General features: G+C 42.9%; 1 protein-coding gene across 1 annotated transcript; it reads left to right on the forward strand.

The window, feature by feature from the left end:
- The first annotated feature begins 2,641 nt into the window (after window positions 1-2,641).
- On the forward strand, window positions 2,642-27,184 carry LOC139159676 (zinc finger protein 721-like). The gene is made up of 3 exons (XM_070736999.1): window positions 2,642-2,765; window positions 6,062-7,970; window positions 22,735-27,184. Exons 2-3 carry the CDS (start codon window positions 6,076-6,078, stop codon window positions 24,710-24,712), a joined length of 3,873 nt encoding a protein of 1,290 aa, XP_070593100.1. The 5' UTR covers window positions 2,642-2,765; window positions 6,062-6,075; the 3' UTR covers window positions 24,713-27,184.
- Window positions 27,185-27,524: the final 340 nt, after the last annotated feature.

The following is a 27,524-nucleotide window of genomic DNA, read 5'->3' on the forward strand; positions in this document are numbered from 1 at the left end:
TCCTTCCGAGGTGGGTAAAATGAGGACCCAAATTGTGGGGGCAATATGCTGGCTCTGTTCAAAAGTGCTATTGCTAACATTGTAAGTTGCCCTGAGTCTAAGGAGAAGGGCGGCATAAAAATCGAATAAATAAAATAAATAATAAATAAATTGTGACGGGAATGGCAGCTGGCAGCAGGCTGGATAGAAACATAGAAACATAGAAGACTGATGGCAGAAAAAGACCTCATGGTCCATCTAGTCTGCCCTTATACTATTTCCTGTATTTTATCTTACAATGGATATATGTTTATCCCAGGCATGTTTAAATTTGGTTACTGTGGATTTACCAACCACGTCTGCTGGAAGTTTGTTCCAAGGATCTACTACTCTTTCAGTAAAATAATATTTTCTCATGTTGCCTTTGATCTTTCCCCCAACTAACTTCAGATTGTGTCCCCTTGTTCTTGTGTTCACTTTCCTATTAAAAACACTTCCCTCCTGGACCTTATTTAACCATTTAGCATATTTAAATGTTTAAATCATGTCCCCCCCTTTTCCTTCTGTCCTCCAGACTATACACATTGAGTTCATTAAATGGCCATATCCGTATCCAGCCCGTGGGCTATAGTTTGGGGATACATGTTTAATTTCCCCATGGCACACCTCATGTCTCGCGGCACACGGGTTGAAAAACACTGCCCTAGAGACCAGTTGTTTGCAAGGAATATAAATTCTTCCATTTCCCACTATTCTGTCAGAGCTGAAGGAGCTTCTTGGTTGAGAAGTAAAGCGTTTTCAAAGGAAAAAAACAAAAACATCCAGCAGTGGCCTCCCAGAAAACCTTTTGGGGGCAACCTTTTATTTTATTTTATTTATTTTATTATTTATTTTATTTATTTAGTCCAATACACAATACATATTGAAGAGAATAGGCATGTAGTACTGTATTATATATAAAGAAAAGGATAGAATAAAAGATATAAAAATAGAGAAGATATATGATATACGAGTTAAGGAGAGACAATTGGACTGGGGACGAAAGGCACACTAGTGCAATCATGTACGCCCCTTACTGACCTCTTTAGGAACCTGGAGAGGTCAATCGTGGATAGTCTAAGGGAGAAATGTTGGGGGTTAGGGGTTGAACTTGACACTATTTAGTCCGGTAATGAGTTCCACGCTTCGACAACTCAATTGCTAAAGTCATATTTTTACAGTCAAGTTTGGAGCGGTTAATATTCACTTTGAATCCGTTGCGTGCTCTTGTGTTGTTGCGGTTGAAGCTGAAGTAATCATTGACAGGCAGGATGTTGCAGCATATGATCTTGTGGGCAATACTTAGATCGTCTTTTAGGCGTCGTAGTTCTAAGCTTTCTAGACCCAGGATAGTGAGTCTAGTTTCGTAGGGCATGCTGTTTTGAGTGGAGGACTGAAGCGCTCTTCTGGTGAAGTATCTTTGGACGTTTTCGAGGGTGTTGATGTCCGAGATGTGGTATGGGTTCCAGACAGATGAGCTGTGTTCAAGGATGGGTCTGGCAAAAGTTTTGTAGGCTCTGCTGAGTAGTGTGAGATTGCCGGAGCAGAAGCTACGTAGGATCAGGTTAACAACTCTAGAAGCCTTTTTGGCGATATTGTTGCAGTGGGCTTTAGCACTTAGGTCATTTGATATTAGTATTCCAAGGTCTTTTACTGAGTGGGGGTTGGCTGTGAGACCATGGCCTGGATGACTGAGAATCTCTACAGGCTATGAAGAACGATTGCAGAAATTGGGCATGGCAAGCCTAGTAGAGGTGAGATGATAGCAGTGTTTCAGAATTTGAGGGGTTGCCATAAAGAAGGGGGATGATCAATTTATTTTCCACAGCATCAGAGGGCAAGGCAAGAAATAATGGATAGAAACTAATCAAGGAGAGAAGCAACCTGGAATTGAGGATAAATCATGACAGTGAGGACAATTAGCCCACTGCAACAATATCGCCAAAAAGCTTGTTGTTGTTAACCTGATCCAATGCAGCTTCTGCTCAGGCAATCTCACACTACTCACAAGAGCCTACAAAACTTTTGCCAGACCCATCCTAGACTACTGCTCATCTGTCTGGAACCCATACCATATCTCAGACATCAACACCCTTGAAAATGTCCAAAGATATTTCACCAGAAGAGCCCTTCACTCCTCCACTCGAAACAGAATATCCTACGAAAATAGACTAACAATCCTGGGCCTAGAAAGCCTAGAACTATGGCACCTAAGATTAGATAGATAGATAGATAGATAGATAGATAGATGATAGAGAGAAATACAGTAGGTAGGTAGGTAGATAGACAGATAGAGAGAAAATAAAATAAAAATAAATAGATGCAGTATGTTGTGGGTTGAGGACTGCCCTATCAGAACCAGCGAATAAGGCAGCCTCCTTCCCGTGTCCATTCCAGTTTCCTTCCTCCCCTCCTCCGCTCCCTCCCTCCCCTCTTTCTCTGACCGCTCTGGGCTCGCTGCCCAGGTGACCCTCCCACCCAGGATCCGAGGGACGTGAGGGGCAGCCAGGGAGGCCCCGAGTAGGCGGCGCTCCCCGCTTTGGAGAGAATGGAAGGAAGTGGACGGGGAGGGGAGGAGCCACGAGCACTTCCCCCTTGGGCTCTGCAAACTCCTGGCTGGGATCGTTCAGGGGAGCGGGATCCACGTAGGTGGCTGGCGGCGATCTTGGATCGTTTCCTGCACGCTTATCTCTTGCGGGTGGAGTCCGGCCGAGGGAGAGAGCCACCTTTTTCCTATCAAGCGCCAGGTAAGAAGCTCTTGCTCGCTCGCTCCCATCTGGGGAAATGCAGCTTCTTAGGGGGGCTGCTAAGGTCGCTCGTGCAGTCCCCACTTTCCTCCCTGAGGAGCGTTATCATTTTTCCCCCGCCCTTTCCTGATCCTGTGCGTCACTTCCTTTTCTCTGGTGCTTTTAGATTCAGGGGGCTTGGAGTTCAATGGTTGAGAAACTGGCGGGGAGGAAAGGGAGGGGGGGTGTTTCCGGGAGTTGCTCAGGACGGGCCCTCATCCCGAGAGAGTATCGGATAAAGCAGGGGTGGGCAATTAATTTTGCCATGGGGCCGCATGAGAAATGGGGATGGTTTTAGAGCAGTGTTGGAATTCAACTCCCAGAATTCCCCAGCCAGAATTCGCAGGCTGGGGAATTCTGGGAGTTGAAGTCCAAATATCTTCAAGTTGCCAAGGTTGGGAAACCCTGTTTTAGAGGGCCGGATTAATATAATTACCTCAGTTCTACACAATACTGTACTGTATATTTTTGGGTAGAACTGAGTTATATTATAATCATAAATTATAATTTTATATTATATAATTTATATTGTATTACATTTATTATATACATATATATTATAATTATAAATTATGTTGTTTATGTTTATTAGATTTGTAAGCCGCCCCTCTTCCTTCCTTGTTCCCTCCATTTCTCCCTCCTTCCTCCCTCCATTTCTCCTTCCTCCCTCCCTCCCTCCATTTCTCCTTCCTTTCTTCCAACCTTGTTCCCTCCATTTGTTTATGTTTATTAGATTTGTAAGCCGCCCTCCTTCCTTCCTTCCTTCCTTCCTTCCTTCCTTCCTTCCTTCCTTCCTTCCTTCCTTCCTTCCTTCCTTCCTTCCTTCCTTCTCCAGATGGAGAGAAGCTTCTGTCTCTCTGATTTTCTCTGCCTTTTATTTCTGCTTTTGGGCAGTTCTTTACTTCTCTTTCAAAACATTTATTTCAGGTGCCTCTGTTCAACTGACCTACATTGTCAATTGAGAAAACATAGTGGAGGCTTTGCCTGAAAGTAGCTTTGGATTCTTTTTCTTCCTCCTCCTCCTCCCTTTTCCCCCCCCTGAGAGGTGGGGTGGGGGGGTTTGCTTTAAATTTCTTGGAAAGGCCAATGAAACCAATGAACAGTTAAAAAATGAGCATTTATTGGACTTTTGCAAAAGGGCATGGAAAGAGAATTTCTCCTTCCTTCCTCCCCCCATTTCTCCTTCCTTCCTTTTTTCCTTCCTTCCTTTTTTCCTTCCTTTCTTCCTTCCTTCTCTCCTGAACCTTATTTAACCCTTTAACATATTTAAATGTTTTGATCATGCCCCCCCCCCTTTCCCTTCCGTCCTCCAGAGTCCAGACTATATAGACTGAGTTCATGAAGTCTTTCCTGATAAGTTTTATTTGGTGACCAGAACTGAACTCAGTATACCAATCGTGGTCTTTACTCTTTTTTTTAAATAGTGCAGATGAAAGGCCAAATTGATTTGGAATTATTGTAGGCCGCCCTGAGTCCTATGGGATTGGGTGGCATATAAGTAAAATAAATTAAGCTAAATTAAAATAATTCATCGGCTCACCACAGTGGGTACATTTAACCCAGTGTTGGATTCAGTTGATGAAATCCCTGCACTTGGACTGGTCCTCGTGATGGACTGGTGGGGGTGGGGGTATAGGATGAACCTCAATCTGGGTGGGGTTCTGGGAAGACGTTAGTATTGGAATGGTTATGGCATGAAAAACATGGCTCTGATAATAAATTGAACCTTGAGTGAGAGAATTGGACTGGAATCTGATTTATTTCTGAGATGCTATTTGGGGTGCTGACACATATTTTATCCAACATATTCAGGTTTTCATTCCGTACCATTCAGAGCAGGAGAGACCCAAAGGACAAATCTTATACCAACTTAATACCAAACATCAATGTTCCCTCTAATTTTTTTTTGGTGTGGGCGGAAAAGTATAGTGTCTGAGTGGCAGTCCCTTTCTGAATGAGCAGCATAGAAGAAGAAGGAAGGAAGGAAGGAAGGAAGGAAAGAGAGAGAAAGAAAGAAAGAAAGAATCTCCCCCCTACCTGATTGTGTGTGAACTCTTGAACCATTTCCAAAAACAGCTGAGGGCTGGGGGGTTTTCCTCTGTTATTATTTAACTGCTTTTTACCATATGCTTTAAATCAAGAGTCATTTCTCTCTGTTTCTCTCTCTTTCCTGTCATTCCCTGCCTCAATCATTTTCTCATTTCTCTTTTTTTCTCCCCTTTTTTCTATCATTTTTCTCTCTCTTCCTTCCACGATTCTCTCTTGCTTTCTTCCTCTCCCTCTCTTTCTTCATCTCTCCCCCTCTCTCTTTTTCTTGCTCTGTCTCTCACTCTCTTCCTTCCTCTCTTCTCTCTCTTTCTCTTTTGCTTTCTTTCTCTCTCTCCCCCCTTGCTCTCTCTCTCTCTGTCTCAATTTCTTTCTCCTCTTTCTATCTCACTCTGTTGCTCTCTCTTGCTTTCTCTCTCTCTTTCTCTCTTTTCTTTTTCTCTCTCATGCTTTCTATCTTGTTTTCTCTCTCTTGCTATCTCTCTCTCCCCCCCCTCTTTCTCTCTCTTTCTCTCTTTCTCACTTTCTATCTCAGTCTGCCTGTTGCTCTCTCTCTCTCTTGTTCTCTCTTTCTCTCCCTTTCCTCTCTGCGGAGGCCAAAGAAGGTTTTTCTTATTTTGAATGTTCTGGGCGGGCTGATAGGGGGATGGGAAGCGCGAGCGCAGGCGGGCACGACATTCGAACTAACCGCTGGCCTCTGTTGTGAGAAGAAAGCCTGCCCCGCCTCTCCTGCAGCCCCCTCGCTGACAGCCTGGACGAAAGCACTCTCAGCTAAGGGACTGCGAGAAGGGCGGGGTGGGCGTTCCCAAAGCGCTCCAAGCGGCTAGCGCCCAGATGAGAATGAGAAACCGTAGCCACCAGCACCGCTGAGGGAGGAGCTGCGCCCCAAGAAAGCCGGAGAGAGGGGCGGATCGGGCGGGCGGGGGGCAGCGGTGAGAAACCGGGGGAGCGAGGGGGCCGGAGGCGCTGGGGGGGGCGGGGGCAACATTCAAAACAACCTTCGCCGCCCTACAACCCCAAGCCCAGCTCCTTGCGCGGCCTTGACAAAGGGTGCGCGGGGGGTAGTTTTTGGGTGCGTGGCCACACGCCTTAGAAAGAACATAGCCAAGTATTGTACAATGTTTTGAATAAATAGGTGTTTGGAGAAAGTTTGATAATATTTAAATAAAGCAATGGTGTTTGTGTTAACTTTACTTTTCTTTTGCAAACAGGTGACTGATGAGAGATGGAGGATTCTGGCCAAGAGGCAGCTACACCTTTGCCAAAAGAGAAGAAAGAAGTTGCACAAAAGATGTATGGAAAGCAAAGTTCTGAGGAAAACCAGTTAATGGGGGAGCTGGAGAATTCTTCTAGTTTACCATGTGCAGATGTCAATGTCTTGTTGGACACAGATGATTGCAAAGAAAAAGAAGTCTGTTCAAGGTGTGGGAAAATACTCAGAGATGAATCACAATTATGTGACTGTTGGAAAAACAGTGCTGGAGAAAAAGAAGATGAAAGCAGGCAACGCTCCAAAGGGAGCCTTCCTCCTCCTCTACATGAAAGAACACAAGAAGGAGGGAAATTGTACAAATGTACAGAGTGTGAAGAAAGCTTTGGTACAAGCCACTCCCTTGCATTGCATCAAAAGATTCACAAAGCAGAGGCTCCACACGAATGTCTGGATTGTGGAAGGACCTTCAGGCAGAAAAATCACCTGAATTCACATAAGAGGGTCCACGAAGAGAGGAAGCAGCATCAATACGTCACCTGTGGAAAGACCTTCAGAAACAGCACCTCCCTCACTTCCCATCAGAGCATCCACAGAGAGGAGAGGTTGCATCAACGCAGGGAGGGGAGAATGCGGATTACTCAGAGCAAGGAACCAAATTCCCCCCTGAAAAGCTCCACTGGGAATAATTCATGTCAATGCCTGAAATGTGGGAAGAGCTTCCACTATGCAAGTGACCTCACTTACCATAATAGGACCCATACAGGGGAAAAGCCATATCAGTGCACAGTGTGCGGAAAGAGCTTCACACAAAAACGCACTCTCAATTTACATAAGAGGATCCACACTGGAGAGAAGCCGTATAAATGCACAGAGTGTGGAAAATGCTTCAACAGAGGTGATGCACTAGCTAAACATAATAGGATGCATACAGGGGAGAAACTTTATAAATGCGTGAACTGTGGAAAGAGCTTCAGTCAAAAAGTTAGTCTTCAGACACACAAGAGGATTCACACAGGGGAAAAACCATTTTGTTACATGGAGTGTGGAAAGAGCTTCAGTTGCTCTTCATACCTTATTGTCCATAACAGAATCCACACGGGGGAGAAGCCCTTTCAATGCCTGCAGTGTGGAAAGCTCTTTGCCACTTCTAGTGCCTTTCATATCCATGAACGGATCCACACAGGGGAGAAACCATACAAATGCCTGGAATGTGGACACAGCTTCAGCAAAGCCAGCCACCTAACTTGTCATGAAAGGATCCACAGTGGAGAGAAACCATATCAATGCTCTGAGTGTGGGAAGTGCTTCAGTCGAACAAGTAACCTTAATAGCCATAAAAGAACTCACACAGGTAAAAAGCCTTATATGTGCAGCGAATGTGACAAATGCTTCACCAGTTTGAACTCTCTCTCTCGCCACAAAAGGCTCCACACTGGGGAGAAACCGTATGAATGCCGCACATGTGGAAAGAGCTTCAATTATAAAAAAAGTTATATCCTACATAGCAGGACCCACACTGGAGAGAAACCCTATCAGTGCCATGAGTGTGGAAAACGCTTCAGTGATTCTGGAGAACTGACGATCCATAAAAGGATTCACACTGGGGAGAAACCATATAAATGCAGCGAGTGCAGCATGCGTTTCAGGAGAAGTGGTCGCCTTAGTATCCACAAGAGGGTCCACACTGGGGAGAAACCGTATACATGTCATGAGTGCGGAAAAAGTTTTAATGAAAGTTATTCACTCAGGAAACACAGAAGGATTCACTCAGGGGAGAAACCCTATAAATGCCTGGAGTGTGGAAAATGTTATAGTCAGAGTCGCAGTCTTACCGTCCACAATAGGATGCACACAGGAGAGAAACCGTTTAAATGCATTGACTGTGGAAAGACTTTCAGAGACGGAAGGTGTCTTACACGCCATAAAAGAAGCCACACAGGGGAAAAGCCGTAGCAATGTGTGGAGTATGTAGAAACATCTTGATCCATTACAAAGAAAAGTTACCTTGTTTGACTAATAATTAAATGTTCGATATTAGATCTTTGCGCTAGAGTAGAATAAGATGAGAAAACATAAAAATAAGAATAATAATAGAAATAGTATAGCATAGAATACTTTATTGGACAAGTGTCATTGAACGTACAGGGAATGTATCTCCATTGCATATGTGCTCAGTTTACATAGTGTATAAATGATTAATTTTTGTCAATTTGCACAGCAAAAGTAGGTAGGGATGTGGAAACTACCACATTTTTCGGACTATAAAGATACAACTGACTATGAGATGACTTAAATTTTGAAGAGGAAAAAAAGGTTTTGGCCTCTGTGCACCCCATTTTCGGGCTTTGTAAAAGGCCCTTTTAGGCCCTTTTTTGAGGTTTTTTTTTTTTTTTGCTCGATTTTGAGTTTTTTCCTGGCCCATTTTTGAGGGGGGTTTTCGGCGTGGCTTTTGTCAGCCCATTTTTCCAGGGGGGAAAAATTGATCATTGCCAATGTCAGGATTAGCAATCCTGGGTGATATTTCATCATAATACCATATAAGGTAAAAGTAGAGTGTAAGGCATGCTAATGCTGAGTCATAGGATGTGAACTGCAATTTGATTAAGCCAGAGCATTATAAGATGCAAATCAACTTCCCTATGAATTTGTGGATCCTTGATTGTTGATCATTGAGCATCTGCTGTTGATGTTGGCGGTTGTTGGTTGGCTGGGTGGAGCAGTTCAAGTGAGAGTTAAATATTAAGTAGAGTAGTGATAGTGATACAGAGAAACCTGGATTGGTTTACTTACTACGAGAAACCTGAATTGGCTTAGTATCTACTTGTAAGAAGGCTGAATATACTGTAGCTAAAGTAAAGTTCCTGACTGAAGCAGAAGCTATTTTGCACTGAAGAGTAAAACTGCTGTTTTCTACAAACGTGTCTTCGTCATTTATCTGATTCCTTAATAGCCACCTTATATTCTGATAACTTATCTCGTCCTCCTGCACAACTCTGCATATATATATACTGTGTATCCGGACAGCCAGTTTATTGAAACCCATCTTGGAAAACACAAGGAAGGAATTTCCGAACTTCAAAATCTGCCAGAGCCCAGACTAGGGATTTCCAAACATGGCAATTTTTAAGATTTGTCGACTTCAACTTCCCGAATTACAATGCCGGCTGAGGGATTCTAGGAGTCTACAAGTTGTAAAAGTTGCCAATTTTGGAGAGTCCTTGACCAGATTTATGGAATTACAGTCTTTTGTTGTTTCTAGTGCCTTCCTGCAGTAAGGTTTTTATAGAGAAACATAGAAGTCTGACGTCAGAAAAAGACCTCATGGTCCATCTAGTCTGCCCTTATACTATTTTCTGTATTTTATCTTAGGATGGATATATGTTTATCCCAAGCATGTTTAAATTCATGTCACTGTGAATTTTATCTACCACGTCTGCTGGAAGTTTGTTCCAAGGATCTACTACTCTTTCAGTCAAATAATATTTTCTCATGTTGCTTTTGATCTTTCCCCCAACTAACTTCAGATTGTGTCCCCTTGTTCTTTTGTTCACTTTCCTATTAAAAACACTTCCTACCTGGACATTATTTAACCCTTTCACATATTTAAATGTTTCGATCATGTCCCCCCTTTTCCTTCTGTCCTCCAGACTATACAGATTGAGTTCATTAAGTCTTTCCTGATACGTTTTATGCTTAAGACCTTCCACCATTCTTGTAGCCCATCTTTGGACCCGTTCAATTTTGTCAATATCTTTTTGTAGGTGAGGTCTCCAGAAGTGTACACAGTATTCCAAATGTGGTCTCACCAGCGCTCTATATAGCGGGATCATAATCTATATAGCGGGATCATATATCCAATACATTGACTGTGGAAAGACTTTCAGAGACGGAAGGTGTCTTACACGCCATAAAAGAAGCCACACAGGGGAAAAGCCGTAGCAATGTGTGGAGTATGTAGAAACATCTTGATCCATTACAAAGAAAAGTTACCTTGTTTGACTAATAATTAAATGTTCGATATTAGATCTTTGCGCTAGAGTAGAATAAGATGAGAAAACATAAAAATAAGAATAATAATAGAAATAGTATAGCATAGAATACTTTATTGGACAAGTGTCATTGAACGTACAGGGAATGTATCTCCATTGCATATGTGCTCAGTTTACATAGTGTATAAATGATTAATTTTTGTCAATTTGCACAGCAAAAGTAGGTAGGGATGTGGAAACTACCACATTTTTCGGACTATAAAGATACAACTGACTATGAGATGACTTAAATTTTGAAGAGGAAAAAAAGGTTTTGGCCTCTGTGCACCCCATTTTCGGGCTTTGTAAAAGGCCCTTTTAGGCCCTTTTTTGAGGTTTTTTTTTTTTTTGCTCGATTTTGAGTTTTTTCCTGGCCCATTTTTGAGGGGGGTTTTCGGCGTGGCTTTTGTCAGCCCATTTTTCCAGGGGGGAAAAATTGATCATTGCCAATGTCAGGATTAGCAATCCTGGGTGATATTTCATCATAATACCATATAAGGTAAAAGTAGAGTGTAAGGCATGCTAATGCTGAGTCATAGGATGTGAACTGCAATTTGATTAAGCCAGAGCATTATAAGATGCAAATCAACTTCCCTATGAATTTGTGGATCCTTGATTGTTGATCATTGAGCATCTGCTGTTGATGTTGGTGGTTGTTGGTTGGCTGGGTGGAGCAGTTCAAGTGAGAGTTAAATATTAAGTAGAGTAGTGATAGTGATACAGAGAAACCTGGATTGGTTTACTTACTACGAGAAACCTGAATTGGCTTAGTATCTACTTGTAAGAAGGCTGAATATACTGTAGCTAAAGTAAAGTTCCTGACTGAAGCAGAAGCTATTTTGCACTGAAGAGTAAAACTGCTGTTTTCTACAAACGTGTCTTCGTCATTTATCTGATTCCTTAATAGCCACCTTATATTCTGATAACTTATCTCGTCCTCCTGCACAACTCTGCATATATATATACTGTGTATCCGGACAGCCAGTTTATTGAAACCCATCTTGGAAAACACAAGGAAGGAATTTCCGAACTTCAAAATCTGCCAGAGCCCAGACTAGGGATTTCCAAACATGGCAATTTTTAAGATTTGTCGACTTCAACTTCCCGAATTACAATGCCGGCTGAGGGATTCTAGGAGTCTACAAGTTGTAAAAGTTGCCAATTTTGGAGAGTCCTTGACCAGATTTATGGAATTACAGTCTTTTGTTGTTTCTAGTGCCTTCCTGCAGTAAGGTTTTTATAGAGAAACATAGAAGTCTGACGTCAGAAAAAGACCTCATGGTCCATCTAGTCTGCCCTTATACTATTTTCTGTATTTTATCTTAGGATGGATATATGTTTATCCCAAGCATGTTTAAATTCATGTCACTGTGAATTTTATCTACCACGTCTGCTGGAAGTTTGTTCCAAGGATCTACTACTCTTTCAGTCAAATAATATTTTCTCATGTTGCTTTTGATCTTTCCCCCAACTAACTTCAGATTGTGTCCCCTTGTTCTTGTGTTCACTTTCCTATTAAAAACACTTCCTACCTGGACATTATTTAACCCTTTCACATATTTAAATATTTCGATCATGTCCCCCCTTTTCCTTCTGTCCTCCAGACTATACAGATTGAGTTCATTAAGTCTTTCCTGATACGTTTTATGCTTAAGACCTTCCACCATTCTTGTAGCCTGTCTTTGGACCCGTTCAGTTTTGTCAATATCTTTTTGTAGGTGAGGTCTCCAGAAGTGTACACAGTATTCCAAATGTGGTCTCACCAGCGCTCTATATAGCGGGATCATAATCTATATAGTGGGATCATATATCCAATACATTGAAAAGGGAGAAAGAATTGTCAGTATTCCCTTGCTCTTCAAAAAAAAAAGGAACAGAAGAAACACTTGCTTCTTCAAAATAAAAAGTTCAATATTAAAAATGTACTATGGGACAAGGTGAAAGGCAAAAATAGAGATGAGTCATTCAATGTCAAGTGAACCAATGACTTTTATCTTTATACTTTTATTTTTTTTGAGATTTTGTTATTTGGCAATAGTGTGTCAGAAAATGCAAAATGTGAAGAAAAAAATTCTACATTTTTAAAAATTGATTTTCAAAGTTTGGAAAAAGTGCGAATTTTGGTGTTGCCTGCCTTTACATTTTTCCTCATAACTCAGGATAGAAAGAAAACATATACAGTCTTACGAACTTGCGGTAATTGGTTCCGGGACGAGGTTTGCAAGGTAAAAAGGTTGTAAGATGAAACAATGTTTCCCATAGGAATCAATGGAAAAGCGATTAATGCATGCAAGCCCAAAACTCACCCCTGTTGCCTGCCGAAGTGTCTGCTTTTGCGCTGCTGGGATCCCCTGAGGCTCCCCTCCATGGGAAACCCCACCTCCAGACTTCCCTGTTTTTGTGATGCTGAAAGAGAATCCCAGCAGGGGAATCCCAGCTGCGCAAAAATGGGTGCTTCGCTGGCAACAGAAGTCTGGAGGTGGGGTTTCCCAGCGAGGGGAGCCTCAGCAAAATTGCAGCATCGCAAAAAAAAATAAGTCATCGAAACCTCACCTCCGGACTTCTTTGTTTTTGTGATGCTGCAATTTCACTGAGGCTCCCCTCACTGGGAAACCCCACCTCCAGACTTCCGTTGCCAGCGAAGCGCCGTTTTTGCGCTCAAATTCCTGGGAAAAAGTCCCACTGGGAATAAATCATATAAATGCCAAGAATGTGGAAAGAGCTTCCACTCTGCAAGTGACCTCTCTTGCCATAATAGGATCCAGACGGGGAAAGCCATATAATTGCACGACGTGCGGAAAAACTTTGCCCAAAAAGGCAATTTCAATTTACATAAGAGGATCCACCCTGGAGTGAAGCCACTTAAATGCATAAAGTGTGGAAAATGCTTCAGGATCATATCAATGTGTGGAGTATGTAGAAACATCTTGACCCATTCAAAAGAAAAGTTGCCTTGTATAACTAGGAATTAAATTTTTGATATTAGATCTTTCTGCCTGAGTAGATTAGAATAAGGTGAGAAAGAATAAGAATAAAAATAAGAATAGAAATAGTATAGAATACTTTGTTGGCCAAGTGTGATTGGACATGCAAGGAATGTATCCCCAATGCTTACACGCGTACAGTGTACATAATGTACAAGTGATTAACTTTTGTCAATTCGAACAGCAAAGTAGGTAAGGATTTGGAAACTACCGTATTTTTCGGACTATAAGACATAACTGACCATAAGACGTACCTAAATTTTGAAGAGGAAACAAAGGTTTTGGCCTTTTCCAGCCCCTTTTCTGCCCATTCTTGAGGCTTTTTGGCTCATTTTTGCAGGGCAGGTGGTCGGATTTTGTCTCTTCCTGGCCCATTTTCAAGACGTTTTTCGGCCTGCATTTGAGGCTTTTTCCAGCTCATTTTTCTGGGGGGAAATTGACCATTGCCAATTCATTGAAATCCATCTTGGAAAACATAGGGAAGGAATTTCTTAACATCAAAATCGGTCAGGGCCTACACAGGGGACCCCCAAACTTGGCAACTTTTAAAACTTTACAACTTCTGGCTGGAGGATTCTAGGGGTTGAAGTCTGCAAGTCTTAAATGTTGCCAAGTTTGAAGAGACCTGGCCTAGACTTATGGAATTACAGTCTGTTGTTGTTTTTAATGCCTTCCTGCAGCAAAGTCTTTAGGTATCTATTACGTGGAAAAGCCATCCAAGCATTGTGAGGATGAAGGCACTAGGCCACAGTTACGTCTGGTGGCCTGGAATGGACCAGGCCATAGATAGATAGATTAGATAGATAGATAGATAGATAGATAGATAGATAGATAGATAGATAGATAGATAGATGATAGATAGATGATAGGTAGGTAGGTAGGTAGGTAGATAGATACAGGAGAGAGAGATAAATAAAATAAAAATAGATATAGTAGATAGATATATAGATAATAATAATAATAACAACAACTTATTAGATTTGTATGCTGCCCCTCTCCAAAGACTCTGAAGATTTATGTATGTATGTATGTATGTATGTATGTATGTATGTATGTATGTTGAAAGGGACCTTGCAGGTCATCAAGTCCAACCCCCTGCTTAAGCAGGAAGTCCTACAGCACCCCAGCCAAATGACAGTCCAATCTCCTCTTGAAAATGTCCAAAATTGGGACGTTCACAACCTCCGCTGGCAGGCCGTTCCACTGGTTGATCGCTCTGACCGTCAGGAAGTTCTCCCTTATTTCTAGGTTGAATCTCTCCTTGGTCAACTTCCAACCGTTGTTCCTCGTCTGGCCCTCTGGTGCCCTGGAAAACAGTGTGACCCCCTCCTCTCTGTGGCAACCCTTCTTTTCTCTAGACTATCCATGCCCAGTTCCAGCAATCTCTCTTCATAAGTCTTGTTGTCCGGCCCAAGATTTAAATGTGAATTCAAAGGCTGGCGTGACACAGTAAAGGCGAAAAAAATTGTTTTGTTTTAAGTGAGATGATATGCATATAACACATACTCTTTCACGCAGAATCTAAAGTAACTGAACACAGGAAGGAATTAGAACTGAATGCAGCACTCCAGATGTGGTCTGACCAGGGCGTTATACAATGGTATTAATACCTCTCTGGTCTTGGAGTGTATCCCCCTGTTGATACAGCTTAGGATTGTGTTTGCCTTTTTAGCTGCTGTTGCACCTTGCTGGCTCATATAAGCGTAGGTCTCCTCCTGTACTGAGTGCCAGGCTGCCAGGCTGGCTTCCCCTGCAGACACTCCTCGGACATGGGAAATCCCTAGAGGCCCCTGGTCAAGGATCCATGTGGAACTGGAGGGCCCCTTTCACAGATGGTTAATGGGATTCTCTTATGGAACATTAAGGAGACTTTTGATTCCCTTATTGGGGATAATATCAAGATAATTGTTATCCCTCCCCACCCACCCACGCCTTTTATCCTTATTCTCCTCTTGAGGAAAGACATTTTGGACTGTGGTAGTCTACATCAGTGTTTTTCAACCAGTGTGCCGTGGCACACTATTGTGCCGCGAGACATGGTCAGGTGTGCCGCGAAGAAGGAAGCTCAGGTTCCAGTCTTGCAACTTTTTGCTGAGAGAGTGAGAGTGAGAAAGAGAGAGAGAAAGAAAGCAAGAGAGAGAGAAAGAGTGAGGGAGAGAGAAAGCAAGAGAGAAAGAAAAGAGAAAGAGAAAAAGCAAGAGAGAGAGAAAGAAGGCAAGAGAGAGAAAGAAAGCAAAAGAGAGAGAAAAGGAGAGGAAGGGGGAGAGAGAGAGAATAAGCAAAAAGGGGAGGAAAAAAGAGAAATGAGAAAATGATTGAGACAGAGAATGAGAGGAAAGAGAAACAAAAGAGAGAGAGAAGTGACTCTTGATTTAAAGCATATGATAAAAAGCACCCAAAGAATAAGAAAGAAAAAAACCCAGCCCTCACCTGTTTTGGGAAATGGTTCAAGAGTGCGTGTACACAAACACACACACACACAAGGGTGGGAATGAGACAGGGATGGAAAAAGAGAGGGGAGTGTCTTAGGGTGTCATTTTGTGTCATTTTGGCTGGTGGTGTGCCCCAGGATTTTGTAAATGTAAAAAATGTGCCGCAGCTGAAAAAAGGTTGAAAATCACTGGTCTACATCTCAAAGTCATATTGCTCTCAGACAGGCCCCATCAACGCTTCAAACACAGATTGTCCTCGATTCACAACCACCATTCAGTCTAAAATTTCTCTGGCAAAGTGAGAAATTTGATGATAAGTTTTGTCCCATTTTACGATACAGTGGTACCTCTACTTAAGAACTTAATTCGTTCCGTGACCAGGTTCTTAAGCAGAAAAGTTTCTAAGTAGAAGCAATTTTTCCCATAGGAATCAATGTAAAAGCAAATAATGTATGCAAACCCATTAGGAAAGAAAGAAAAGCTTGGAATTTGGGTGGGAGGAGGAGGAGAAAGAAGAGGAGGACAGTCGTTGCCAAAAGAAGGTGAGGTAAGCGGAATTTTAAAAAATCCAAAACTTTAAGGCTTAAAAAAAAAGAGGGACTCTGAGGCAGCGAGGAGGAGCATACGCCTCCCATACACCTGGTGCAAGGCTGCCTCCCATACACTGTGCTAAAGAGAAACCCAAGCGGGCGAGAGGAGGGAATGTCCTGCTCCTTTGACCAAAAGGCGACGGCTGCTGCTGCTACCTGCTTCCTCTTCCTTCCCATGCTGAAGGGCTCCCCTCACCTCTTGCTTGCTCACTTTGTAGCCGGTGCCTTTCCTTCACTGTGGTGACTCCTCGTTTTGGCTGAAGCCGAGTTGATCCAGACGCTCCGGGAGGCTGGGTGTATGTATGGGTGTTGTGCATGAGAGAGTCACCACAGTGAAGTGATTTATTCCCTCATCAAGTGCCCAGAAAAAAGGAAAACACCCCGTTCGCTCTTGGCTGCACAGATGGACGGGGAGAGGAGGAGCCATGAGCACATTTGCTCTGGGTGCTGGCAGAGATTTATTCCCTCTCCAAGTGCCCAGGGAAAGGAAAACACACCGTTCGCTCTGGACTGCCAAAGCCTCCTTAAGCGCCAACAAAAGGCTCCTCTGGCAACCCAGAAAAGCCTGAGATGGCCAGGATTAAAGGGGGAATGAATGGCACCGGACATTCAAACTAACCTTCGCCGTTTTCCACTGTGAGAAGAACGCCTGCCCCGCCTCTCCTGCAGCCCCCTCGCTGACAGCCCGTACGAAAGCGCTCTCAGCTAAGGCACTGCGAGATGGCGGGGCGGGTGTTCCCAAAGCGCTCCAAGCGGCTGTCAGCCGGATGAGAAGGACGAGAAACTATAGCCGCCAGCACCGCTGCAGGAGGAGCTGCACCCCAAGAAAGCCGTAGAGAGGGGTGGATCGGGCGGGCGGGGGGCAGTGGCGAGAAGTTGGGGGCGCGAGGGGGTTGGAGGCGCTGGGGTGCGGCCGACATTCAAAACAACCTTCGCCGGCCTCCGCTCTTTCGTCGCTCCCCGCCAACTCCAAGCCCAGCTCCTTGCGCAGCCTTGGAAAAGGATGCACGGGGGTAGTTTTGGGTGCGCGGCTAGAATGAACATAGCCAAGCATTGTACAATGTTTTGAATAAATGGGTGTTTGGAGAAAGTTTGATAATATTCAAATATAGCAATGGTGTTTGTGTTAACGTTCGCTCTGGACTGCCAAAGCCTCCTTAAGCGCCACCAAAAGGCTCCTCTGGCAGCCCAGAAAAGCCTGAGATGGCCGGGATTAAAGGGGGAATGAATGGCAGGAAACTGGCCAGGCCTTCGTCTCACTCTCATATCTCCTGGCAAATTTTTCCAGGCTCGGGTTCTTAAGTAGAAAATGGTTCTTAAGATAAGGCAAAAAAAAATCTTGAACACCCGGCTCTATCTAGAAAAGTTCTTAGGTAGAGGTACCACTGTATTTCTTACCATAGTGGTTACCTGACTCACCTCAATTGTTAACATTAGTAACATGGTGGTTAAACAAATCTATCTTCCCCATTGACTTTGCTTGTCAGAAGCTTCACATGGCCCTCAGACACAGCGATGGCAACAGTCATAAATATGAATCAGTGGACAAGCGGCTGAATTTGGATGGTGACTACGGGGATTCTGCAATGGTCTTTAGCACCAGCAATGGACATAAGTCCCTTTTTTCAGAGCTGTTGTAGCTTTGAAGGGTTGCTAAACAAATAGGTCATTAAGTTGAGGATTACATGTAAGGCCACCAGTATTTATTATTATGGCACAATCTTGAATGTTACTCATTTGAGGAGTTTTGAGAGTCATTTGAGCGTGGAACTCATTACCGGACTCAGTAGTGTCAACCCCTAACCCCCAACATTTTTCCCTTAGACTATCCACGATTGACCTCTCCAGGTTCCTAAGAGGTCAGTAAGGGGCGTTCGTAAGTGCAACAGTGTGCCTTTCGTCCCCTGTCCAATTGTCTCTCCTTTATCTCCTATATCTTTTCTTCCTTTCATATATCTTCTCCTCTATTTTTATATATTTTCTTCTATCCTTTTCTTTGTATATATTACTACATATCTATTCTCTTCAATATGTATTGTGTATTGCAGTGTTTCTCAACCTTGGCAACTTGAGGATATATGGACTTCAACTCACAGAATTCCCCAGCCAGCATTTGTTGGCTGGGGAATTCTGGGAGTTGAAGTCCAAATATCTTCAAGTTGCCAAGGGTTGGGAAACACTGGTGTATTGGATGGTTGGGTGGGTGGTTGGATAGATGGATGGATGGATGGATGGATAGATAGATAGAGGTAAAGAGAGAGAGAGATAAAAAAAAATAGATGCAGTATGTTGTGGATTGAGGACCGTCCTGTCAGAACCAGTGAATAAGCAGCCTCCTTCCCCTGCCCATTCCAGTTTCCTTCCTCACCTCCTCCTCTCCCTCCCCTCTTTCTCTGACCGCTCTGGGCTCGCTGCCCAGGTGACCCTCCCACCCAGGATCCGGGGGACGTGAGGGGCAGCCAGGGGGGCCCCGAGTAGGCGGCGCTCCCCGCTTTGGAGAGAAGGGGAGGAAGTGGACGGGGAGGGGAGGAGCCACGAGCACTTCCCCCTTTGGCTCTGCAAACTCCTGGTTGGGATCGTTCCGGGGAGCGGGATCCACGTAGGTGACTGGCGGCGATCTTGGATCGTTTCCTGCGCGTGTATCTCTTGCGGGTGGAGTCCGGCCGAGGGAGAGAGCCGCCTTTTTCCTATCAAGCGCCAGGTAAGATGCTCGCTCGTTCGCTCCTCCGTCCCTTCCATCTGGGGAAATGCTTGGACAGGAGACCCTTCAATGCAGCTTCGTGGGGGGGCTGTTAAGGTCGCTCTTGCAGTCCCCACTTTCTCCCTCAGGAGCGTTATCATTTTTTTCCCGCCCTTTCCTGATCGTGTGCGTCACTTCCTTTTCTCTGGTGCTTTTAGATTCAGGGGGCTTGGAGTTCAATGGTTGGGAAACTGGCTGGGGGAAAGGGGGGGTTGTTTCCGGGAGTTGCTCAGGACGGGCCTCCTCCTCAGAGAGTATCGGATAAAGTAGGGGTGGGCAATTAATTTTTCCATGAGAAATGGGGATGGTTTTAGAGCAGTGTTTCCCAAGAAGATGTTTGGACTTCAACTCCCAGAATTCCCCAGCCAGAATTCGCTGCCTGGGGAATTCTGGGAGTTGAAGTCCAAATATCTTCAAGTTGCCAAGGTTGGGAAACACTGTTTTAGATGGCCGGATTAATATAATTACCTCAGTTCTACTCAATACTGTACTGTATATTATTGGGTAGAACTGAGTTATATTATAATTATAAATTACGTTGTTTATGTTTATTACATCTGTAAGCCGCCCCTCTTCCTCCCTCCCACCCTCCCTTCCTTCCTTCCATTTCTCCTTCCTTCCTCCCTCCCTCCATTTCTCCTTCCTTCTCCAGATGGAGAGAAGCTTCTGTCTCTCTGATTTTTTCTGCCTTTTTTTTTCTGCTTTTGGGCAGTTCTTTACTTCTCTTTCAAAACATTCCTTTCAGGTGCCTCTGTTCAACTGACCTACATTGTCAATTGAGAAAACATAGTGGAGGCTTTGCCTGAAAGTAACTTTGGATTCTTTTTCTTCCTCCTCCTCCCTTTTCCCCCCCCTGAGAGGTGGGGTGGGGGAGGGTTTCCTTTAAATTTCTAGGAAAGGCCAATGAAACCAATGAACAATTTAAAAATTAGCATCTATTGGACTTTTGTAAAAGGGCATGGAAAGAGAATTTCTCCTTCCTTCCTTTTTTCCTTTCTTCCTTCCTTCCTTTCCTTCCTTTCCTTCCTTCCCTTCCTTCCCTTCCTTCTCTCAGAACCTTATTTAACCCTTTAACATATTTAAACGTTTCAATCATGTCCCCTCTCCCCTTTCCCTTCTGTCCAGACTATGCAGATTGAGTTCATGAAGTCTTTCCTGATACGTTTTATTTGGTGACCAGAACTGAACTCAGTATACCAAGTGTGGTCTTTACTCTTTTATTTTAATAATTCTGATGAAAGGCCAAAGTAAAAAGTAAGGTCCAAGGCTGACTTTTGTAGATAAATTAAATATTGAACCCCTTTTTTCCTTGATTTGGAATGATTGTAGGCCGCCCTGTGTCCTATGGAATTGGGAGGCATATAAATCAAATAAATTAAGCTAAATTAAAATAATTCATTGGCTCACCACAGTGGGTACATTTAATCCTAGTGTTGGATTCAGTTGATGAAATCCCTGCACTTGGACTGATCCTCGTGATGGACTGGTGGGTGTGGGGGTGTAGGATGAACCTTAATCTGGGTGGGTTTCTGGGAAGACATTAGGAATTGGAATGGTGATGGCATGACCAACATGGCTCTGATAATAAATTGAACCTTGAGTGAGAGAATTGGACTGGAATCTGATTTATTTCTCAGATGCTATTTGGGGTGCTGACACATATTTTATCCAACATGTTCAGGTTTTCATTCCGTACCATTCAGAGCAGGAGAGACCCAAATGACAAATCTTATACCAACTTAATACCAAGCATCAATGTTCCCTCTAATTTTTTTTCGGTGTGGGCGGAAAAGTGTAGTGTCTGAGCAGCAGTCCCTTTGGGAATGAGCGGCATAGAAGAAAGAAAGAAAGAAAGAAAGAAAGAAAGAAAGAAAGAAAGAAAGAATATCCCCCCTGCCTGTGTGTGTGTGTGTTTGTGTGTGAACTCTTGAACCATTTCAACAAACAGGTGAGGGCTGGGGTTTTTTTTCTCTGTTATTATTTAAGTGCTTTTTACCATATGCTTTAAATCAAGAGTCATTTCTCTCTGTTTCTCTCTCTTTTCTGTCATTCCCTGCCTCAATCATTTTCTCATTTCTCTTTTTTTCTCCCTTTTTCTATGATTTCTCTCTCTCTCTCTTCCTTCCACTCTTCTCTCTCTCTTGCTTTCTTCCTTGCTCCCTGTCTTCCTTCCTCTCTCCCCCTTCTCTCTTTTTCTTGCTCTGTCTCTCACTCTCTCTTCCTTCCTCTCTTCTCTCTCTTTCTCTTTTGCTTTCTTTCTCTCTCTCCCCCATTGCTCTCTCTTTCTCTTTCTCAATTTCTCTCTCTTTCTATCTCGCTCTGTCTGTTGCTCTCTCTTGCTTTCTCTCTCACTCTTTCTCTCTTGTTTTATTTCTCTCTCACGCTTTCTATCTCTTGTTCTCTCTCTCTTGCTATCTCTCTTTCTCTCCCCCCTCTTTCTCTCTCACTTTCTATCTCGGTCTGCCTGTTGCTCTCTCTCTATTTTGTTCTCTCTTTCTCTCTCTTCCTTTCTTCTCTGCTGAGGCCAAAGAAGTTTTTTCTTATTTTGAATGTTCCGGGCAGGCTGCTAGGGGGATGGGAAGCGCGAGCGCACGTGTGCCCGACATTCGAACTAACCTTCACCGGCCTCCGCTGTGAGAAGAACGCCTGCCCCGCCTCTCCTGCAGCCCCCTCACTGACAGCCCGGACGAAAGCGCTCTCAGCTAAGGGACTGCAAGAAGAGCAGGGCGGGCGTTCCCAAAGCGCTCCAAGCGGCTAGCGGCCAGTTTAGGAGGACAAGAAACTGTAGCCGCCAGCACCGCTGCGGAAGGAGCTGCACCCCAAGAAAGCCAGAGAGAGGGGCGGATCGGGCGGGCGGGGGGCAGCGGCGAGAAGCCGGGCGCTCGAGGGGGCTGGAGGCGCTGGGGGGGGGCGACATTCAAAACAACCTTCGCCGGCCTCTGCTCTTTCATCGCTCCCCGCCCCCAACTCCAAGCCCAGCTCCTTGCGCGGCCTTGGAAAAGGGTTTGTGGGGGGTAATTTTTGGGTGCTTGGCCACGTGCCTTAGAAAGAACATAGCCAAACATTGTACAATGTTTTGAATAAATGGGTGTTTGGAGAAAGTTGGATAATATTTAAATATAGCAATGGTGTTTGTGTTAATTTTTCTTTTTTGTTGCAAACAGGTAACGGATGAGAGATGGAGGATTCTGGCCAAGAGGCAGCTACACCTTTGCCAAAAGAGAAGAAAGAAGTTGCAGAAAAGATGTATGGAAAGCAAAGTTCTGAGGAAAACCAGTTAATGGGGGAGCTGGAGAATTCTTATAGTTTACCATGTGCAGATGTCAACGTCTTGTTGGACACAGATGATTGTGAAGAAAAAGAAGTCTGTTCAAGGTGTGGGAAAATACTCAGAGATGAATCCGAATTATGTGACTGTTGGAAAAACAGTGCTGGAGAAAAAGAAGATGAAAGCAGGCAACGCTCCAAAGGGAGCCTTCCTCCTCCTCTACATGAAAGAACACAAGAAGGAGGGAAATTGTACAAATGTACGGAGTGTGAAGAAAGCTTTGGTACAAGCCACTCCCTTGCATTGCATAAAAAGATTCACAAAGCAGAGGCTCCACACGAATGTCTGGATTATGGAAGGACCTTCAGGCAGAAAAATCACCTGAATTCACATAAGATTGTCCACGAAGAGAGGATGCAGCATCAATGCGTCACCTGTGGAAAGACCTTCGGAAACAGCGCCTCCCTTACTTCCCATCAGAGCATCCACAGAGAGGAGAGGTTGCATCAACGCAGGGAGGGGAGAATGCGGATTACTCAGAGCAAGGAACCAAATTCCCCCCTGAAAAGCTCCACTGGGAATAATTCATGTAAATGCCTGAAATGTGGGAAGAGCTTCTGCTCTGCAAGTGACCTCACTTACCATAATAGGACCCATAGAGGGGAAAAGCCATATCATTGCATCATGTGTGGAAAGAACTTCACCCAAAAACATGCTCTCAATTTACATAAGATGATCCACACTGAAAAGAAGCCGTATAAATGCACAGAGTGTGGAAAATGTTTCAACAGACGTGATATACTAGCTAAACATAGTAGGGTGCATACAGGGGAGAAACCTTATAAATGCCTGAACTGTGGAAAGAGCTTCAGTCAAAAAGTTAATCTTCAGACACACGAGAGGATTCACACAGGGGAGAAACCATATAAATGCACCGAATGTGGCATGAGTTTCAGGAAAAGTGGTAACCTTAGTAGCCACAAGAGGGTCCACACTGGGGAGAAACCCTATAAATGCCTGGAGTGTGGAAAATGTTATAGTGACAGTTGCAGTCTTACCGCCCACAATAGGATGCACACAGGAGAGAAGCCGTTTAAATGCATTGACTGTGGAAAGACTTTCAGAGACGGAAGGTGTCTTACACGCCATAAAAGAAGCCACACAGGGGAGAAACCATACAAATGCCTGGAATGTGGAAACAGCTTCAGCCAATCCCACCACTTAATTTCTCATCAAAGGATCCACAGTGGAGAGAAACCATATCAAGGCACTGAATGTGGGAAGTGCTTCAATCAAACAAGTCACCTTAATGGCCATAAAAGGATCCACACAGGTGAAAAGCCTTATAAGTGCACCGAATGTGGCAAATGCTTCGCTCAGATGGGGTCTCTCTCTCACCACAAAAGGCTCCACACTGGAGAGAAACCATATGAATGCCACACATGTGGAAAGAGCTTCAGTACAAAAAATGGCTATATCCTACATAGCAGGACACACACTGGGGAGAAACCCTATCAGTGCCAGGAGTGTGGAAATTGCTTCAGTGATTCTAGAAAACTGATAATCCATAAAAGGATTCACACAGGGGAGAAACCATATAAATGCACCGAGTGTGGCATGAGTTTCAGGAGAAGTGGTAACCTTATTATCCACAAGAGGGTTCACACTGGGGAGAAACCGTATACATGTCATGAGTGCGGAAAAAGTTTTACTCAAAGATATTCACTCAGGAGCCATAGAAGGATTCACTCAGGGGAGAAACCCTATAAATGCCTGGAGTGTGGAAAATGTTATGGTGACAGTCGCAGTCTTACCGCCCACAATAGGATCCACACAGGAGAGAAGCCATTTAAATGCATTGACTGTGGAAAGACTTTCAGAGACGGAAGGTGTCTTACACGCCATAAAAGAAGCCACACAGGGGAGAAACCCTATAAATGCCTGGAGTGTGGAAAATGTTATAGTGACAGTCGCAGTTTTACCTCCCACAATAGGATCCACACAGGAGAAAAGCCGTTTAAATGCATTGACTGTGGAAAGACTTTCAGAGACGGAAGGTGTCTTACACGCCATAAAAGAAGCCACACAGGGGAGAAACCCTATAAATGCCTGGAGTGTGGAAAATTTTATAGTGAGAGCCGCAGTCTAACCGCCCACAATAGGATCCACACAGGAGAGAAGCCGTTTAAATGCATTGACTGTGGAAAGACTTTCAGAGACGGAAGGTGTCTTACACGCCATAAAAGAAGCCACACAGGGGAGAAACCCTATAAATGCCTGGAGTGTGGAAAATGTTATAGTGACAGTTGCAGTCTTACTGCCCACAATAGGATCCACACAGAAGAGAAGCCATTTAAATGCATTGACTGTGGAAAGACATTCAGAGACGGAAGGTATCTTACACGCCATAAAAGAAGCCACACAGGGGAGAAACCCTATAAATGCCTGGAGTGTGGAAAATGTTATAGTGACAGTTGCAGTCTTACCGCCCACAATAGGATGCACACAGGAGAGAAGCCATTTAAATGCATTGACTGTGGAAAGACTTTCAGAGACGGAAAGTCTCTTACACGCCATGAAAGAAGCCACACAGGGGAAAAGCCGTAGCAATGTGTGGAGTGTGCAGAAACATCTTGATCCATTACAAAGAAAAGTTACCTTGTTTAACTAGGAATTAAATTTTCGATATTAGATCTTTGCGCTAGAGTAGAGTAAGATGAGAAAGAATAAAAATAGAAATAGTGTAGCATAGAATACTTTATTGGCCAAGTGTCATTGAACATACAGGGAATGTATCTCCAATGCATATGTGCTCAGTTTACATAGGAATATTTAACTTTTTGGTTTTACTTCAGGAATTTAAAGACCAATCAGGTCTTTCAATTAATATTGAGAAATCAGAAACAAGTTTGTTTGTTTGTTTGTTTATTTATTTATTTATTTATTTATTTATTAATTATTTGGATTTGTATGCCGCCCCTCTCCAAAGACTCGTTTAAATACAGGTCCCAAAGAGAAAACCGAGAGATGAAAAATTTCAGGTATTGAAATTAGGATGTAAAAAAATGAAATATTTAGGAATATGGGTACTCAAAAACCCAAATAAAATTGCTGAAGTAAATTTACAATTTAATATGGAAAAAATGCAAAAGCAAATCAAAAAGTGGAAAGATAAAAGTTTGAGAAAAATGGCCAAAATAAGAGCCCTTAAAATGATGATTATTCCAAAAATGATGTATTTATTCCAAGTTTTACCTGGTACCTTCCCAGGAGTAAAATTAAGGGAATGGGATAACAAAATGAATTTTTGGATTGAAGGAAACAAAAAACCTAGAACAAGGAAACGATGGCTGATTGCCAGAGAAAAAGGTGGAGGATGGGGGTGCCCGAGTTTAGAATTATATAAGAGAAGCATTTCAAATAGAAAGATTAATGGAATTACAATTATTGACAGAAAAGAAGTGGGTGAAACTTGAAAGGGAGATTAATAATATTAAAAATAAAGAGATTTGGTGGTTGGGCCAACAAAAATGGTTGCAGATTAATGCAATATGTAAATATTTGAATAAAAGCGAGAATAAAGGAGCATTTTTCAGAGAAGAAAACTGTCTAGAGAAAATATTGAAAGAAAAGATTAATGATTCAAAAGGACAGGCTAGTAATATTTATACCATGTTATTACAAGTGGAAGAGGAAGTGATTAAAGACCTAGCAAGATATTGGGAAAATGAATTACGGATTAATGAAAGCGAGATGGAAGAAGTAGAAAATATACATAAGATAAAGAATACAAGAATTAGAGAGATGAGAAGGAAAATTTTACATAAATGATATTTCACGCCAGTAAAACTAGCACACTTCCAGAGGAAAGGGAAAGGAAATTGCTGGCATGGATGCCAAATAAAAGGAGTTTTTATGCATATGCTCTGGGAATGTGTTGAAGTTCACAAATTTTGGAAGGAAGTACAGAATGAAATAAATAATATGCTAAACATTAATTGGATAATTACAAACGAATTAGCAATACTATTTAAATATGGGGAAATACGAGAATTTAAAGAAATCAAAACAGCAGCTTTGGTAAGCGCTCAAGCAGTAGTGGTATTAGGGTGGAAGGATAGCAATAAATGGACAATCCAGAATTGGTACTGGTACATGGTGGACTACATCCACTTCAAAATTATGGAAATAAGATTAAATAACTTTGATGAAAATAAATTGGAGAAGCTGATGGCACGATGGAATAAGGTGGAAAATTATATCTTAAGTAGAATTTATGACGACAATGTGAAAAATACATTCCAATCACTTTTTGTATGTAAAGAAATGTAAACCGGAGCTAAGGAAGAAATTGAAACTTATTGCAAATAATTTAAACCCCTAAATGGTAGTGGGGTTTTTATTGCTGTTGGGCATGTTTTCTTTTAAGTATTTTGTTTGTTTGTTGTAATAAAATTTAATACAAAAAATTATTTTTTAAAAAAATATGACTTAATTTTGAAGAGGAAAAAAAGGTTTTGGCCTCTGTGCACCCCATTTTTAAAAGGCCCTTTTTGGCCCTTTTTTGAGGGTTTATTTATTTATTTTTTTGCTCGATTTTGAGTTTTTTCCTGGCCCATTTGTGAGGGGTTTTTTCGGCGTGGCTTTTGTCAGCCCATTTTTCCAGGAAAAAAAAATGACCATTGCCAAAGTCAGGATTAGCAATCCTGGGTGATATTTCATCGTAGTACCATATAAGGCAAAAGTAGAATGCAAGGCATGCTAATGCTGAGTCATAGGATGTGAACTGCAATTTGATTGGTCCAGAGCATTATAAGATGCAAATCAACTTCCCCATGAATTTGTGGATCCTTGATTGTTCGTCATTGAGCATCTGCTGTTGACGTTGGTGGTTGTTAGTTGGCTGGATGGAGCAGTTCAAGTGTGAGTTAAATATTAGGTAGAGTAGTGATAGTGATATGGAGAAACCTGGATTGGCTTAATATCTACTTGTAAGAAGGCTGAATATACTGTAGCTAAAGTAAAGTTCCTGACTGAAGCAGAAGCTATTTTGCACTGAAGAGTAAAACTGCTATTTTCTACAAACGTGTCTTCGTCATTTATCTGGTTCCTTAATTGCCACATTATATTCTGATAACTTATCTCGTCCTCCTGCACAACTCTGCATATATATATATACAATGATCCCTCGATTTGCGCGTTCTCGATTAGCGCGAAACGCTGCAACGCGGTTTTTCAAAAAATATTAATTAAAAAAATAAAAAATTAAAAAATAAAAAATAAGTCCACGCTAGTTCTCTCTCTCTTTCTCTCCCTGTTGCTGGCGTGGTATATGAGAGAGAAAGAGAGAGGCAGAGGTCGGGCGCATTACCAGGAGGTGGAGGCGGCGTGGGGACGCTGGGTGCCGGGGACTCCGAGG

Source organism: Erythrolamprus reginae, chromosome 2 (assembly GCF_031021105.1).
Source record: "Erythrolamprus reginae isolate rEryReg1 chromosome 2, rEryReg1.hap1, whole genome shotgun sequence".
In the NCBI taxonomy this organism is placed as follows: Eukaryota; Metazoa; Chordata; class Lepidosauria; order Squamata; family Dipsadidae; genus Erythrolamprus; species Erythrolamprus reginae.

What these genes read in the sequence shown, in the direction of transcription:
- LOC139159676 (XM_070736999.1), top strand. Translation starts at nt 6,076, where the DNA reads ATGGAGGATTCTGGCCAAGAGGCAGCTACACCTTTGCCAAAAGAGAAG. An exon ending in AAGACTTTCAGAGACGGAAG is followed by an intron (nt 7,971 to 22,734) that starts GTGTCTTACACG and finishes CTGCTCTGCAAG; the next exon opens with TGACCTCACTTACCATAATA.